The sequence below is a fragment of the Geotrypetes seraphini genome, chromosome 14 (assembly GCF_902459505.1).
Source record: "Geotrypetes seraphini chromosome 14, aGeoSer1.1, whole genome shotgun sequence".
NCBI lineage: Eukaryota > Metazoa > Chordata > Amphibia > Gymnophiona > Dermophiidae > Geotrypetes > Geotrypetes seraphini.
The window spans coordinates 3,813,614-3,830,834 of record NC_047097.1 but is presented as its reverse complement, the minus strand read 5'-3'; the positions used below and the strand labels follow the sequence as shown (position 1 = coordinate 3,830,834).

The following is a 17,221-nucleotide window of genomic DNA, read 5'->3' as shown; positions in this document are numbered from 1 at the left end:
TCCTCTCCTCCACCCCAATTCTTCCTATTTCCTTTCTCTCTCCCACATGTGCAGCATCTTTCCTCCCCCTGCAGTATCTTTCTATCCCTCCCTCCCATCACTTGTGCAGCAGAACCCTTGCAGCTTCTATCCCTCCCTCGCACCCCCCTCCCCGGCTGACCCTTCCATCTCTCCCCCGCCAACCATGAGACCAAAATACCTTGTAACAAACGCAATGTTGGCAGCAATCTAGACAGGCTGCTTCATGGCCTTTTCTCACCCGGGCGTTCCTCTACTGCATCACTGATGATGTCATCAGCAATGGCGGCATATGAACGCCCCAACGAGAGAATGCCGTGAAGCAGCCTGTTTAGATTGCTGCCGACATTGCGTTTGTTACAAGGTATTTTGGTCTCGCGGTTGGCAGGGGAGAGATGGAAGGGTCAACAGGAGGGGTGCGGTGGGGAGGGGGGAAGCGCTGCTGCTGGTGACTAGGGCTTATTTTCGGGGAGACAGGGTAGTTCTGATGTGTGCCTGTTCCATTACCTTCTCTATGTTGGAAAGCCATTGTGCTATCCAGGATCCTCATATGTGTTTCACCAGAGCTTTTGTGTTTCAGCTTTAGTTGTTGTGGGTTGAGAAGCTCTAATTGAGATATACAGTAGTAAGAACTTATTTTTAGATCATTAGAACATGATTTAGGTGTGTTTTGTGAACTTTCCTTTCATCCCAGAAAGTGATGATTCTTACTAAATCTCCCCTACCTAGCTCGATCAAACCTGCAATTTCTGTAATATTGTTGTAAACCTGCCCTCTTTGCAGACAGTTAAGAATCGCTGTAATTTCACGGCTGACTGCGGCAAATCACTGTAATTTATCGTAATTCAGCCTGCAATTTGCTGTTAAAAATACTTCTAATCATGCTGTAAATCTGCTTCTAATTTTGTAAACCTACTTCTAATTTTGTTGTAAATCTGCTATTCAATGCAGATCATTTGCTAATTGATGTAAACCGCCTAGAACTCACTGGGTATGGCGGTATATAAGAATAAAGAATAATAATAATAATAATAATAAATGTGATGGCTAGTTGTGAAATGAATTTTGGCAATATTTTAGTTCTTATGCTTGTTATCTGGCAAGAACCTAGAAGACCAAACAGCTGCAATTCCCATTAGTCAAGCGAGATCAGACTAGAGTAAAAATACTACATTCCAACAGCCATGGGATATCATTTGACCAGATTACTTATAGCATAACATTTACTTTAATTTTTTTATCATTTTATTTCTAACTGAACAAACTTAGCTAAAATTATTGAAGCGTAAAGTACTGCTTTTGTTACAGGTTGATCTTAAAGCAGCCTTTTATACTGATTATAATATTCTTTTGTTTAAATTGAGTTCTCTTGGCATCTCAGGCAGTGTATTGTTATGGTTTAGTAAAATTTTGCTTAACAGCCATTGTACTGTGCAGCTCCATGGTACCTGATTCATATTTTGAAAAGATATTCAACGTAAATTTTGATTTGGTCAGAAACAACTATGAGATTAATTGAGGAAAGGAATTAGGAAGTACATTATAAACCCCGCCCCCCAGCAAAGCTGCTGTATTGGTGGCAGGCCCAAGACTTTGGAACTCAATGAAAGGGACATTGAGAACTTGTATAGATGTTAAATCTTTCAAGAAATTGTTAAAGAACTCCCTATTTGTGAGAGTCATCCTTTCTTGATCGTCTAAATGCAGGTAGCTAATAGAGTATCCCTATATAGAGTTGAAGATAAGATGATGGTTCCCCTTGAAGTTTTTATTTGATAATGTATTAATTGATAGGTAATGTTTGATTCTTTTATGTAAAGTAACAAACATTACCTATAAATTATTACCTATCAATTAATACATTTAGTATGTATGTATTACCTGTTACATGCTTAGTTGATAAGCGAGAAATATATTTTTAAAATAAATAAATAAATACTTTCAGTTTTCTGGGTTTCACCGCATCTGGTCAGGTAGAACCAACGTTTCAGCCATCATGCTATGACTTTCTTCAGGGTAATCTGTGAGGTCTGCAGTTTGTCTTTATATATAGTGGGCCCTCAAACCCAATTGGTTGGGGCTTGAGGTGAATGAGGCAGGAAACTCCTGTTGGCCACTAATTTGAATTTTTGGTGGGAAAATCAGTTGGTCTCTTTCCCAAAGAATGTAAAATTAGTTTAAAGATGTTCTCCCTGTCAAGCTGGGTTATATGCTTTCTTAGGCTTCTGCGGCTGGTTTGAGGACTCGCTATATTTCCTTAGTGCCAGCAGCAGATGAATCCAGAGACTAGTTCAGTGTGTCACAAACTTTTTAAGCTCCTGGCATACTAGTCTTGGGGCTGCGGCTGGAGGGTACCTGGAAATGCGTGAATGTTGATGCGATGATGACATGCACATGTGTGACATCATTACGTTGACATTCGCACATGCGTGGATGTCCTCCACCCGTGGTGGTGGGGGTGTGTGCTGCAGAAGGAGAGGTGAGGAGAAGGAGCAGAGATGCTAGCGAGGAGGAGAGGCGCAGGCACCGGCTGACTGACTACAGGATGTACCTCTCGCCATGAGAGATACATCCTGTAAGCAGTCGGCCAGTGCCGGTGCCTTTCCTCCTTGCTGGCATCTCAGGGCATACAGTTTGCGATGTGCTGGACTAGTGAGTTGTACCCATATACCAGCAGGTGGAGATAGAGAGTACTGAGTTGAGCTCTGTCTTATTGGATGGAAATGCTCCTGCTCTATCTCCAGCAGACAGATGGATGGGCGTCTTCTAGTTCCTGGTCACTGAGCTAGAAAATGATACGGGGACAAATTTGTCCCTATCGGAACTCAATTTCCCTGTCCCATCCCTGTGAGTTTTGTCCCTGTCCCTTCCCCATTCCTGTAAGCTCTGCCTTAACTGCACAAGCCTTGAACACTTATGATTTTAAAGTGTTTGAGGCGTGTGTAGATGAGAATGGGGCAGGGACAGGAAAAGAACTCCCAGGGATGGGATGGGAAAATGAGTTCCTGCAGGTTCAGGGAAAAATTTGTCCCCATGTCATTCTCTACTGTGAGCCCCTAAAACTGCACCGCTCAGCCAGTCACTCCTTAGCTCAACTGCACCTAGTATAGGAGCTCACAAACAGTGACCAGGAGCTAGAAGACTGGAGATAGAGCATACTAGTTGAGCAGGAGCCCTTCCATCCAATAAGACAAATATATGGCCGTGTGGGGGAGGATGGGCTGGGGAGGGCTTCAATGGCTGAGAGGGTGTTGATGGACTGGAGTGAGCTTTGACTGAGACTTCAGTAGTTGGAATCTAAGAACAGTACTGGGCAGAGTTTTAGATCCTTGCCTAGAAATAGGGAGAAGAAGAAAAACCCCCAACAAATTTTTAGATTGAATCAGGCTGGGCAGACTAGATGGACCATTCGGGTCTTTATCTTCAGTCATATCCTATGTTACTAAAGTTCAACTTGATACGTTTTCTCCACCTGCTGGTAGATGGGCACAACCCATTAGTCTCTGGATTCATCTGCTGTGTATGTAAGACATAATTTTTCCTTAAAGACAGAACTGCAGATCCACAGATTACCCTGAAGAAATCCACAGCATGCTGGGTGAAACAATAGTTCTATCTGATCCAGACTTGGCGAAACCTGGAAAACTGCAACAAGCATGATACCAGCTGCGGAAGCCTGAGAGCTTACTTTCAGATAGTTGGTCTCTCCTCTATGGTGGCCCATAAGGTTCCCTACTTTTTCCCCACATTATTTAATGTGTATATATGTCTTCTTTTTTAATTATTTGGGCTTTTCTTCTTCAGATGTAAGGATTTTTTTTTGGGTTTCTTTTTCTTATGATCATTGACATTCTCCTTTTAATCCTGGCAAATGATAACCAGATCACCTCAGCTAGTGCTTACACTTGTATTTCAAAGATCAAACATTAGTTTGATACATGGTTTTAAGCTTAAGGAAAAAACAAATTATGATTGGATTGTATCGCTCAATGGTATGGCTGCAGCTTGAATACTGTATGCAGTTCTGGTCGCTGTATCTCAAAAAAGATATAGTGGAATTAGAAACGGTACAGAGAAGGGAAATGAAAATGATAAAAGGTTTGGGATGACTTCTCTATGAGAAAAAGCTAAAGTGGCTAGGGCTCTTCAGCTTGCAGAAGAGACAGTTCAGGGGTGATATGATAAGAGGTCTATAAAATACTGAGTGGAGTGGAAAGGGTAGATGTGAAACGCTAGTTCACTGTTTCCAAAAATACTAGCACTAGGGGGCATACAATGAAGCTACTAAGTAGTAGATTTAAAACAAATCAGAGAAAATATTTCTTTACACAATGTGTAATTAAACTCTGAAATTTGTTGCCAGAGAATGTGGTGAAATCATTTAGCTTAGCAGGGTTTAAAAAAGGTTTGAATAATTTCCTAAAAGAGACGAACATAGGCCATTATTGAGATGGCTTGGGGAAATCCACTGCTTATTCTTAGGATAAGCAGCATAAAATCTATTTTACTACTTAGGCTCTAGCTAGGACTTAGGACCTGGGTTGGCCACTGATGGAAACAGGATACTGGGCTTGATGGAACTTCGGTTTGTTCCAGTATGGCAATTCTTATGTTAGAATGTACATCCGAGATGTTAAATTTTTATTCTAGACACTGTGGCCCTGCTGCATAATGCTCTGATGCTACGGTAAAAAAAATACCATGGTGGGAGCAATTTTGTTTTCCAAGTGATAAAGTTAAGAGGTGATAGGCTCCAGGGTAATCTAAAGAAATACTTTTTTTTATAGAAAGGGTGGTGGATGCATGGAACAGTCTCCCGGAAGAGGTGGTAGAGACAGAGACTGTGTCTGAATTCAAGAGGGCCTGGGATAGGCATGTGGGATCTCGAGAGAAAAAGAGATAATGGTTACTGCGGATGGGCAGACTAGATGGGCCCTTTGGCCTTTATCATCCAGGATGCATTGGGAAGGGGGAGGCCCACCATTTTGATGAGACAGGCCTGCTGTCAGGAGGGAATGGGCAGCCCTCCTGCCGTTTTCCTACTAAAATGTATGGGGTATGGGGTATCGGGAATCCCAGAGGGAGGGCCACTGAGCTGGGGGGCTGACACTCCAGACCACCAGGGTCTTTTTTGGGTGGATAAGGAGTGTTGGGGTCCTGAGGTGAGGGCCTCCATGGGTGAGGAGGGGGATCAGTGGGGGGGGGGGAGAGAGAGAGAGAGTTGGGGGGATCTTTTTTAATGGGGCATTGGGGTCTTTAATGGCAGGGTCTGCTGTAATATTTTTACTTTCCTGTCAATGCCTACCAATCAGCATTCAGGCACTGACAGGAAGTAAGGCTTACAACAGTTCAGACCCTGCTGGTAAAGTTTGCATCGGAAACAATGCGCACTTTGCGTACCAATTATGAGGTGTTGCAAATTATTGGCACTGATTTAGCTTATTAAGTTAGGCGCCTACATTGTTGCGCCTAGCCAAATGGACACTTGGATGGGCTTTATAGAATTTGGGGAGCAGTGTTTAGAATTAGGCTGCCCAGTGGGTCAATAGTGCTCTGTGCTATTATAAGGGAGACCTGGATTTGACTGATATAATGTGACTAGACTGAGCAATAACGTGGTGTATGCAGGCATGCATTCATATGTATTTTTACTGCTTAATGTCTTTTTGACTTAACAAATATACTCATACAGTTTTCTTCTCTTTTAGAACTAATGGCAATAGGGTGAACAGACATGGCTACTATGGTCCCCCCAGTGAAGCTGAAATGGCTAGAACACCTAAACAGCTCATGGATCACAGAAGACAGCGAATCCATTGCAACAAGAGAGGGCGTCTCTGTATTGTATTCAAAGTTGGTTAGCAATAAGGAAGTAGTGCCCTTGCCTCAACAGGTTTTATGCCTGAAAGGTCCACAGTTACCAGATTTTGAGCGAGAATCCCTATCAAGTGATGAGCAGGACCACTACTTGGATGCCCTTCTTAGCAGCCAGCTGGCACTGGCCAAGATGGTATGCTCAGACTCCCCATTTGCAGGAGCACTTCGAAAGAGATTACTAGTATTACAACGCGTCTTTTATGCACTTTCTAATAAATATCATGATAAGGGCAAAGTAAAGCAGCAACAGCATTCCCCTGAAAGCAATTCTGGATCAACAGATGTTCATTCCATCAGTGAACGACCCAGATCGAGTACTGATGCCCTTATAGAAATGGGAGTCCGGACTGGATTAAGCTTGTTGTTTGCACTACTGAGACAAAGTTGGATGATGCCTGCTTCAGGTCCTGGACTCAGCCTTTGCAATGACGTTATCCAGACAGCAATAGAAGTTGTGAGCTCCTTACCACCTTTATCTCTAGCAAATGAAAGCAAGATCCCACCAATGGGACTGGATTGCCTATCACAAGTGACACTATTTCTTAAAGGAGTAACTGTTCCTAATTCTGGTGCTGATAATTTAGGGCGTAGGTTAGCTTCAGAGCTACTTCTAGGATTAGCAGCTCAGCGTGGCTCATTAAGGTATCTTCTGGAATGGATAGAAATGGCTCTTGCCGCATCTGCAGTCAGCACAACAGAGAAAAACAAAATGCTTCTTGGTCCAGAGGGAATGATAAGCTTTGAATGTTTTATGAACATCTTAATTCAGATGAGAAGATCATTGGTATGTAGCCAAGATTTATTTGTTTTTAAATAGTGGAACTGAGATTGGAAGGATTTTATTCATGGTTAAAAAAATAAATAAAATTTAAATCCTAGGGAATCAAAATGCCACAAGTTGTTTCAGTTATTAAACTGGCAGAATAAACAATGAAAGTTATTTTCAGCCTTCCAGTATGAGGTAATCTTTTTTTAAAAAAATTAGAAGTTCTTCTTTTTATCTCTGGATAAAAGAAGGTTGGATGACATTGCCTCTGACGTAGTATTGGGCTACTTCTTGGTTTTTCTGGTACAATATTTATACAACCAAGCTAGATGAAAAAAAAAAAAAAAAAAGGTAGACATGTTGGGCTAGAGCCTGTGATTTGCTCCTGGAGCCCTGGGCTTTTGAACTGTTGTAGAATTTTTTTTTCTGATTAAAAAAAAGTTATGAAGCAATGTCCAGACAATAGTTTTATTAACTTACGGTTAGCTTTTTAAGGGCTGATCAGTATGAATTTACTTCCTATTGTAGTCATAACCTTATTGTACATATCTACTAAATAAGATTACTGTTAACATTTACTTTTAGTCACAGCTATACATGACTTAATTACCTTGTCCTATAAACTCCTCTCAAACTAGTATTACTTATCTATACAGTAAAACCTTGGATTGCGAGTAACTTGGTATGTGAGTGTTTTGCAAGATGAGCAAAATGTTTTATTAAATTTTAACTTGATAAAGGAGCGAGGTCTTTGCAATACAAGTACGTTCAGTATATGTGCATGATAACTGAGCCGATGGTTCTTCTCTCTCTGCCGCTGCGGGAGTGTAGTGACTGTTCTAAATGAGCGAGGTCTCGCAATATGCGTTTCTCCCTCACACCAGCCACGATTATTTTCAAAACTAAAGTGCAGGTTAATATATTTTTACTTTATACAGTAAAGTATTTTGTATTAAAGTTTTTGGGTTGTGCAATGAATCATCTGAGTTTCCATTATTTCTTATGGGGAAATTCACTGTGATATATGAGTGTTTTGGATTCATGTACAAGAATGAATTATGCTCACAAACCAAGGTTTTACTGTATATCCCTTTATCTACTTCTGATCTTTCAAATCTGTATTGCGGCCCCATAGTTAGATTTTCAGATAGCCATAATGAATGTTCTTGTACAATGTGTGTAGCGGTAGTGAATGCTAGGGTTTTGCAACTGAACCCGCAAATTGCTCACAGAATGCTGTCAATCATCTTTTGAACTCTGCCTCCTTCCCAGTGAGCTGCTCTTACCCCCCTCGTGGTTTTTTTTTTCCTGCAAGCAAGTTTCTCAGAAGTGTTTCTGCCCTGCTCAGGTATTTTTAGTCAAAGGTTCAATGCCCAGAGGTTCCCACTTGTTGGGATCTCTGCCTGGAAGAAGGTGCAGACTCACGCTGCGGAACTCTGCTGCTAGCAGGATCAGCTTTCGGGGACACCTACCTAGCTAGCCAGCCTGCTTTTGTATTTTTTGAGCTCAGAGCCCATTCCCTGCGTAGTTACTCACATCTTTGATTTATCAGGAACTTGAGCACAGGCTGTTTGGCTACTTCCTGGCTTGGCCGGTATTAATAGTGGTCTGACTGCTTCTTCCTCTCCCCCTTCGCGGTGTGAGGTTTTCCGAGGGTTAAGGCTCAGTCCGACCTCAGTCCGACTGGCAGCTCAAAGACCAAGTGATTGTACAGCCAGCTAACAGCTAGGACAGGACCTGATGCCTCACCTCAGGAGAGGGTTTATATTCGGTATTATCTCAGTTTATATTTGATTATATAAAAGGATATCTTGGTTCTTTGCATACTTACATGCACAGATTGAGCAATAGTTTTTAGCTATGGAGGACAACTGAGCCTTTAGTGCAGTGTGTCCCATTCCTGCCTTGGAGATATCACACCTAGTCATGTTTTCAAGATACTTACAATGAATATGAGTCACTGTTCGTGTCTCCTTCCTCCCTGCCTTGGAGAAGTAGTGTAGCCCCCCCCCTCACCCCGGCCTACCTTGGTCACTGGTGGTCCAGCAGGGTGAGTCAGGGCAGGAGTGATCCTCTTACTGTCCTGCCTGTGCAGTCTTGCTAAAAAAAAAATGGCTACCACAGGTTCCTTTGGCTGCTGAAGTTCTCACGAGGTTGCCACAGGAACTAGTGGCAGCCATTTTTTTCAGCAAAACTGCACAGGCAGGAGCATAAGAGGATTGTTTCTGCTCCGATTCAGCCCACTGGACCACCAGTGACCAAGGTGGGGAGGGGGAGGCCTTTGCTGCTTCTCCAAGGCAGGGAGGGAGGGGGTGCGCGGTGATTTGCAACCAGCTGACAGTCGGGGGAGGAGGGATTGCTCCTGTCCCAGCTTGGCTCACCATACTACTGGACCACCAGGATTTAAGGTGGACCTAAATATAAACTGAGACCCCCATTTTTGGACTATATTTTTGGAAAATGACTGTTCATTTTTGATGATGTGAGCAGGATGTTCCAATTCTGACTTGGACTTTCTTTTGAAAATACCCCTCCACATCACCCATTTTTTTGTCTAGTCTAGTAATCTTTAGAAAAGATGTTGCTGATATGTAGCTGCTTTGCAGATGTTTGTCAATGAGACCTCCTGTTCTAGGGATTCCCAACCAGTAATGTTGACCTACAGGCAATTGGGTTTTCAGGCTATGCATAATAAATTTGCATCTGTTGTATCACCTATGTAAGCAGATTTATCTTATGTATTATTCATTGTTGATTGGCTATGAAGCCACCAGGATAGATTTGGGAAGCCTTCCTCTGAGAGGTAACCATTGCTATCTATAGATTCTTTTATCTGATTACCTACCTTGTAAGCCTCCAACCTACAGTTTTTATGGGTGTCTTAAAATGATCTTGCTTTGTTGAGTACATAGAGCCCAGCTTTCAGCTTTTGGTTGAGCATCATGGAACATGGATGTTTTCGTAAATAGAAATTTGGACATCTCTTACATCAGTAGTCTTTAGATTCAGTTAGTACACATCTATTCCTAGCTGACAGTAATACTTGCAACCTTTTTTGGAAGTAGTCCATCATTTTCTTCTTTCGGATAAGTTTCTAGACAGCAGTTTAATGCTGGAACTGTAAATTAATATGAAGATATTCCCATATGTTACAAAGTGAGAAAAAATGCATTAAGGGTTCATAGTGATCTTGGAATGTGAATGTATATTCTAGCATTCAATCGGGTAAATAGTTGGCTCTTTCTTTATTGAAATATGAATTTTTGTTCTAACCAGATTGTAATTAATATGTGCATGTTTGGTACATTTCTTACAGCTTTAGAATGATACCTTCAGTGGGGATTGCTCTAAACCAGGAGTCTCCAAACTTTTCGCCACGAGTGCCACATTGGGTACTTCAGCACTTTTCAGTGGGCTGTAGAAAAAAAAATTAGAAAGATAAATAACTCTAGATATATGAGTTTTATTGAAAGCAGCAACATCACAGTCAAACAGATTTTTGAAACAATCTAATTTCCCTAGCATTGCCATCCAAATCAGCAAATCACTTCTGAAATTGTTGTTTAAGATCTGAAATAACTAAATTTGCGAACGAGAAAGGAAATTCTACTTCACCCTTTTTATTCAATTCTGCATAGTATGACATATGAGCTACCTACAACGCCGCAAATTGAATCTGTCGATCAAGGCTGAACAAGTACAAAGAAATACCGCAAAGTATACAATTAAGATTCAGTATTAAATAAAGTTGTGAATAATATTAACATAATATGGAATATCAATATATTTTGAACACAATTTTAATTAATGCATTTGAAATCTATCAACACCCTATGAGGTTTTTTTGTGTGGATTCTCATTGGAAAATTACCATATGTACTCTTAATATAAGTCGATCCAAATATAAGTCGAGACTCCCCATTTTTTCCCCAAAAAGGAGGAAAAATGGTCGACTCATAAGTCAGGTGCCTTAATATTCAAGTGCCCTGCCCTGCCAGGATCTGCACCCAGAGCCCCTTCCCTCCCCTGTCGGGCTCTGCACCCAGCCTCCTCCCTGCCAGTCACTACACACAGCCTCCCTCCCTCCCAGGCTCACCACCCTGTCCCCCCATCCCTGTCCTATCCATCATACCTCCTCTGCCATTGGAATCCCTGGTGGTCTAGAGGTGTAGCAGGCAGGAGTGAGCTTTCCGTGCTCCTGCCCCGCTGCTAACCCAGGAGCCATTCAGGAAACTGCTCAGCACCGAGCAGCAACACCAAAGCATGCTCTTGCTCAGTACTGCTGAGCGGCTGAACCTGGAACTCACGGCAGCGACTGAGTGGGGCAGGAGCACATAAAAAGCTCGCTCCTGCCGCTACACTTCTGGACCACCAGGGATTCCAGCGGCAGAGGAGGTATGATGGACAGGACTGGGAGGGAGGGCAGGGTGCAGAGCCTGGTGGCCTGGCAGAGACCTGCAATAAATCTGGAAGGAGGGGCATATGGGCGCTGGATAAAATCATATCGCGAGCCGGATTTGGCCCACGGGCTGTACTTTTGAGACCCCTGCTTTAAACAATTAGAAGTGAACTTTTTACCCATGACTATTTTAAGACAGAAGTCTTCTAATTCACTATAAAAGATTTTCAAGCATGCATAATATGTCTACTTAACTGATGGTGCATTTTTTTCCTAATATTTCAATTGTAGGGCTCATCTGCTGATCGGAGTCAGTGGCGAGAACCAACAAGAACTTCTGAAAGTTTGTGCTCTTTGTATGAGGCTGCACTATGTTTGTTTGAGGAGGTATGTCGCAATCTTGACTTTGCTATCTATCAAGTTTATTAGATTTTATTGTCTTTAATTTGAAATATGTAACTCATGTCAAACCTTCTAGCCTCTAGTTGGGGGGGGCATTCTTTAATTACCTATCCATGGGTATAAAAAAGATTTGGAGGCTTTGAATGTTGCTGAGCCCTGTCTGCATATAAGTATGTTCCTTGTTTAGTAATGCATATAATTTTATCTATAGACTATGAAGGTACTTCTGTGGGTACATAGAGGGATTATACACATGGATAAATCTACAAATGTCTCCAATCAAATAATTACTAGGGAAAGCAAGCACAAACCTCTGGGTATTTTTGGGGGGAGGAGTGAGAATGGAAAACTATCTGTGTGGCTTTGCTTTTCTTTTTGACATAAACTTTGTAGATTACCCATCAGGTTTGTAACAATAACATAGTTAAGAAGATGTTATGATTTTGGAGGGTTAAACTTGGGAAATCTGAGTTTCTGATATTGGATGGGAAGGGGAGAAATGCAGTGTAAGGAGAGGATTTTTAGGACTTTTTTAAAATTGTAAATCGCTTCTAGTCTGGGGATAGAGGCAATCAATAATTGAACTAAATAAAACATTGCCACTTTGATTATTTAGCCAGTAATGTGAGGAGCCTGGAGAAAATTTTATTTAGTTAAGTGTTTTACTGGCACTTGATCCAGTGACCGAAAATTGTTTTGCTACTGAATTACCATACAGTTATGTTCACAATAGCAAGCATAGCATTGGGTGCCCTTTTAATAAAGTACAGGAAAAAATTGTGGTTACCATATTAGTTGAAAATATTAACACACAGCTTTTGTCATAACTGTTGAAGATATGTACAGCATCTTTCTAGACAGTTTTTACATAGAAGAAAATATGTGCTGTGTGTTAACACCATCCACGGTATCTGTAAATTTAGTTAAGTGGTCTGCATTTGGCTGCAGTAACCATTAATCTATGATAAACTACCATGGGTGCAGTCTAAGCCCATTAAAAGCCTGTTCTCCTCCCCCCTTCAATGCTGTACATTTAATGCATGAATTATCATGTCCTAAGTTTCAAACCACCATTGGTAATGGTACTGAGGCTATGCAGTAACAGAATATGCTAATTTACATGTTGCCTCAACACACTTTTAATAATAGGACCATTTAGTTTTAACACCAGGCTTCTGAAGGATTCCTACCAGCAGTTTATGTTTAAATGATGTTTATTAAATTTTCCAGAAAAAAACAGTTACAGTGAACCAATAGATGAATACAATACCTTTCCCACAACAAACATTTGGTTCCCCCCTCCTCCCCACAGCCCTCCCAAATATTTCACTCAATCCTGCTTACTGAAACAAAAATACATCTCATTTACTAATGCATCAGATGTTCAAAATTCTACTACGCGCATGTAGCGTAAGATCTGTCCAGAATGGTTCCCAAAAAGCACAGAATTTGTGTCCTGCCGGCGAGTTCAGATCATGGAGTCCGTGACGTTCCAAAGTGGCCTGGATGATCAGCAAAGATCGCCACTGTGCCATCGAATTCGCATCCGGTGTCATCCAGGCCAGAAGGATAACTTTCTTTCCCATCAAAATTGTTCGATCTGCAAAAGCTGTCATACTGTGAGATTGCACATAAGTCATCGGATAGTAGTGCTGCCCAATTCAGGAAAAAATGTTTTGATTCGATTCAGCCTATTGAATCGATTTTTCTGCATAATTGGTGTTTTTTTCCAAACATCCTGGTGAGTTTATTTTATAGCCTCTTCACCCCCTTTGCCCTCTCCTACCCACACTGGTGCTGTGGTGTAAACAAACAAAAAAGACTTTTCCTCTCTCTGTTAAATCCTTTCTTTGGTACCAGTGGGAGCTTAAATGAAAAGGTCCCAGTGGACTGAATCAGATACCCTAATCCCTCTTGAGATTTTATATCCTAGTGGTTTGGTGGCCCCAACATCTGCCCATCACCAGTTTGAGTCAAAAATGTCCAAAACCAGGGTATACCACTTCCCGTTCTCTTCTCTTCTACTTCCCTTCTCAGGGACCAGCAGACCCTTTCAAATTAAGCCTTTGCTGCCGCAGAAGAAAGGACTGGAAACCCAAGTCAAATATTCTATGATAATTGGTTGCTAAGCGTGGAGATTATTTGCATCTTCTAACTAACCCCCTCTTTCACAAAACCATAGCACAGTTTTTAGCATTGGCCACGGCAGTAGCAACTCCAGCACTCATAGGAAATCTATGAACATCGGAGCTGTTACCACTGCATTCGGCGCTAAAAACAGCACTATGGTTCTGTAAAAGGGGGAGGGGGATCAATTTCACAAAATAAGGATACTTATCACGAACATTTTCATGGATTATTACATGGGGCCCATAGATGCTTTGATTTCTTTTTGTTTAAATGTCTAGCCATTTGATTATCAAACTTGAAAATGTGGATTTCTCCTTATATTGGATTTCTCTTGCTGGTGTCTCAAACCTACATTTTGAAATATTCTGGCTCCCTAGAGCAGGGGTGTCCAACCTGCGGCTCAGTGAAGTATTTTGTGTGGTCCCGGTCAAGGACAATGCAGTGTTTTCCTCTGCTGCTCCCGGGTGTTTACCGTCTTGCCGGTTCCCTCCTCTGTCTTGCTGCAGTTTGCCCAGAAACATTTTTTTCGACCAATGCGGCCCAGTGAAGCCAAAAGGTTGGACACCCCTGCCCTAGAGTATAAAAGAGAAATGATTAATTGTAACACAATACTGACCTTTAAATAAGTGTAGCAATCACATTCTCTCCAGTCAGAGCTATGCTTTTATTTTTGGACCAAATAAATACATTGTACTCTACCATCAATAAATTGTAAATTGCAAAGAACAGTTGAATATTATATGTGTTATGAATACTGGAATACTGCCATTGATGTCATAAGTAATGAAAAAAGATTCAACATTAGAACAGAGCTTGTTTTTATAGACTCGTGTGTGATAGTCCATTATAACATTGTTGTTAATTTTGTCTTGGTAGGTTTGTCGGATGGCTTCAGATTATTCAAGAACATGTGCAAGTCCTGATAGTATACAAACGGGTGACACCCCTATTGTTTCAGAGACATGTGAGGTTTATGTTTGGGGCAGCAACAGTAGCCATCAACTAGTAGAGGGTACACAAGAAAAAATACTTCAACCCAAGCTTGCACCAAGCTTCTCTGATGCACAGACTGTGAGTGATTCTTTGCTTTATTTTTGACTTTACAGTAATAGTGCAAGGTGAGTTACATATCAAGTATAGTAGGTATGGCATTTCCTTTAAATTTCATTGCTTACTCGTTTTCATATTTCAGTTTAGGAAGTTAGCCTACTTATGTTTCTTGTATTTGAGAGTGCAGCGCTCTAACATTTATGCTGATCTTGTAGATAGATGGATTCCTTTCAGGTTGTAATGCCTATTGTTGACACAATATAATAGCTGTCTTTTATACTGAGACACTGGAAACAGTACATGTTAAATATCTCTTAAATAACAGAGGTATGTAAGAAATACAGTGTTTATCCAATAAAAGTAAACAAACTTGATTGTAAAAAGCAGTGGGGTATCGCCAAACACTGTTTCACTGCTATATACATTTGTGAGAGGATTGGTTCCCCCTTCCCCCCCGCCACACACACACTCACTCTGCATTCAGGACCAGATGCACAAAGCTCCAGACACCACGGTAAAAAATACTGTGGTGGGAACAATTTTTTTCTTTACTATCGATGCTCAGCACAATAGCATTGTGCAGAGAATAGCCAGTAAAGGCGGAGAGGTATCGTGCCTGGTACTTGCTCAAAAGAGCAATTGCTAGCTGCTCTTGGTGTGTTCTGGAGAATTATTTGCCTCCTGCTCTGAGTCTTTAAGGCTTTGATAAATCCCACTTGTCTGTACTGGGCTAGCAGGATGATAGGAAAGTGAAATATTTTCTTACCTACTAATTTCATTTCCTTGAGTCCTGGTAGACCAATACAGGACCTACCCAGGAAGTCTATGGCTGATAAATTCTTCCTGTATTGTTTAGAGTCTGAGAGAACCTCTCAGATGTCTTTTGGGGGGTGATTCCAGGGAAAGCATGTCCTAGCTGGGAGGGGGCTGGGATTATGAAATGCCGCTCTATAATGTGATTCCACAATATTCATTTATGTTGTGGTTCGAGGGTTTCATATCTGCTGTGACATTAGTATACTAACAGGTTCCAGGGCTTTGCTACTCCTTATACTTGTAGTGATATTTCTGCTTCTGTTAGTTTTGGAGCTTGACCTATCTATCTGGACTGGTCTAGCAAGACTCAAGGAAAGAAAATTAACAGGTAAGAACCAGTCTCACCATTGATCCTGCAAGCTGTGTGCCCTAGCAAAGATGTGAATCATTTCCCTAGTTATTTATCTATTTAATTTATGTTGTGGCCATGACTATCCACATAGACAATTTGTTTGAGATTATTTACGTCTGGTTTTTAGAAGGGTGGGAAGCTTAGATAAGATAAAGATTAGAAGGTTTGTTTAGATAAGTAATTGTGGTATAATTTATAAAACTTCTGACTGATAGCTCAAATGCATGTTTCCTGGCGAATGTAACAAACTTTGATTTTAATTCTCCTGTTTGTTCTACATTGATATATTTCTTTTTATTGTAGATTGAAGCTGGACAGTATTGTACTTTTGTCATTTCAACAGATGGATCTGTTAGAGCCTGTGGTAAAGGCAGCTATGGGAGACTAGGACTTGGTGATTCAAATAATCAGTCCACTTTGAAAAAATTGACATTTGAACCACACAGAGCCATCAAAAAAGTTTCTTCATCAAAAGGATCTGATGGACACACACTAGCATTTACAACAGAAGGAGAAGTCTTTAGCTGGGGTGATGGGGACTATGGAAAACTGGGACATGGAAATAGTTCAACTCAGAAATACCCTAAACTTATTCAGGGTCCTCTTCAAGGAAAGGTATGTCTTAGATTACAATCTGTTTTAAAACTTGTGCTAATATTTAAGAGTACTGTAGGCCAGTGTTTCTCAACCTGCGGTAAGCGTACCCTAGGGGGTATGCAGAATGCCTGTTGGGAGTATGCGGGCTGACCACTGATTCCTCCCCACTACCCACCAGCTCCATTCAATTATCCCCCGCTGCTGCTGCAACTTCAGGCAGGGAAGGGCCAGGTACGTGCAGCGATTGCATGCTGCTGACCCACAAGCCTTCCTCCCGACATCAATTCTGACTTCGGAGAGAAGGTTCCGGGCCAGCCAATCGCTGCTTGGCTGGCCCAGACCTTCTATCTGATGTCAGAATTGATGGGGGGAAGGCTTGTGGGCTGGTGGCATGCAATTGCTGCACGCGCCTAGCCCTTCCCTTCCCGGAGTTGCGGCAGTGGCGGGGGATAATTGAATGAAGCTGGTGGATGGCAGGGGGAGGAAGAATCGATGTGGGTCGGCTTGGGGGCAGGCAGGCTTCAGCGTGACCGGCTTCGGGGGAGGGAGGGAGGGAGGAAGGTGGCGGGACAAAGCCTGGAAGGCAGTGAGGGGGAGGGGGCACAAACTCTGAACACAGAAGGAAGGGAGGGGGCATTAATAGGAAAAACAGTAAATGCGGCCATTTTACACGAGGGAGGAAGGGGGCACTAACTTGGGACATAGGAAGGAGGGAGGGAGGGAATAGAAAGGGACAATTGTTGGGCCTGAGTGTGTGAGTGAGAGGGGAAAGAGATGGTGCACATGGGGAAAGAAAGAGGAAAATTGTGCATAG

General features: G+C 41.8%; 1 protein-coding gene across 4 annotated transcripts in view; it reads left to right on the top strand.

The window, feature by feature from the left end:
* HERC1 (HECT and RLD domain containing E3 ubiquitin protein ligase family member 1) overlaps positions 1-17,221 on the top strand; it is a 423,490-nt gene that overhangs the window by 18,962 nt on the left and 387,307 nt on the right. For all 4 annotated transcript variants that reach the window (XM_033919754.1, XM_033919753.1, XM_033919752.1 and 1 more), the window contains exons 2-5: positions 5,727-6,679; positions 11,352-11,447; positions 14,469-14,663; positions 16,114-16,425. In XM_033919754.1, the coding sequence (XP_033775645.1) occupies positions 5,753-6,679; positions 11,352-11,447; positions 14,469-14,663; positions 16,114-16,425 (1,530 nt within the window). In that variant the 5' untranslated portion in view covers positions 5,727-5,752. The remainder of the gene's footprint in view (positions 1-5,726; positions 6,680-11,351; positions 11,448-14,468; positions 14,664-16,113; positions 16,426-17,221) is intronic.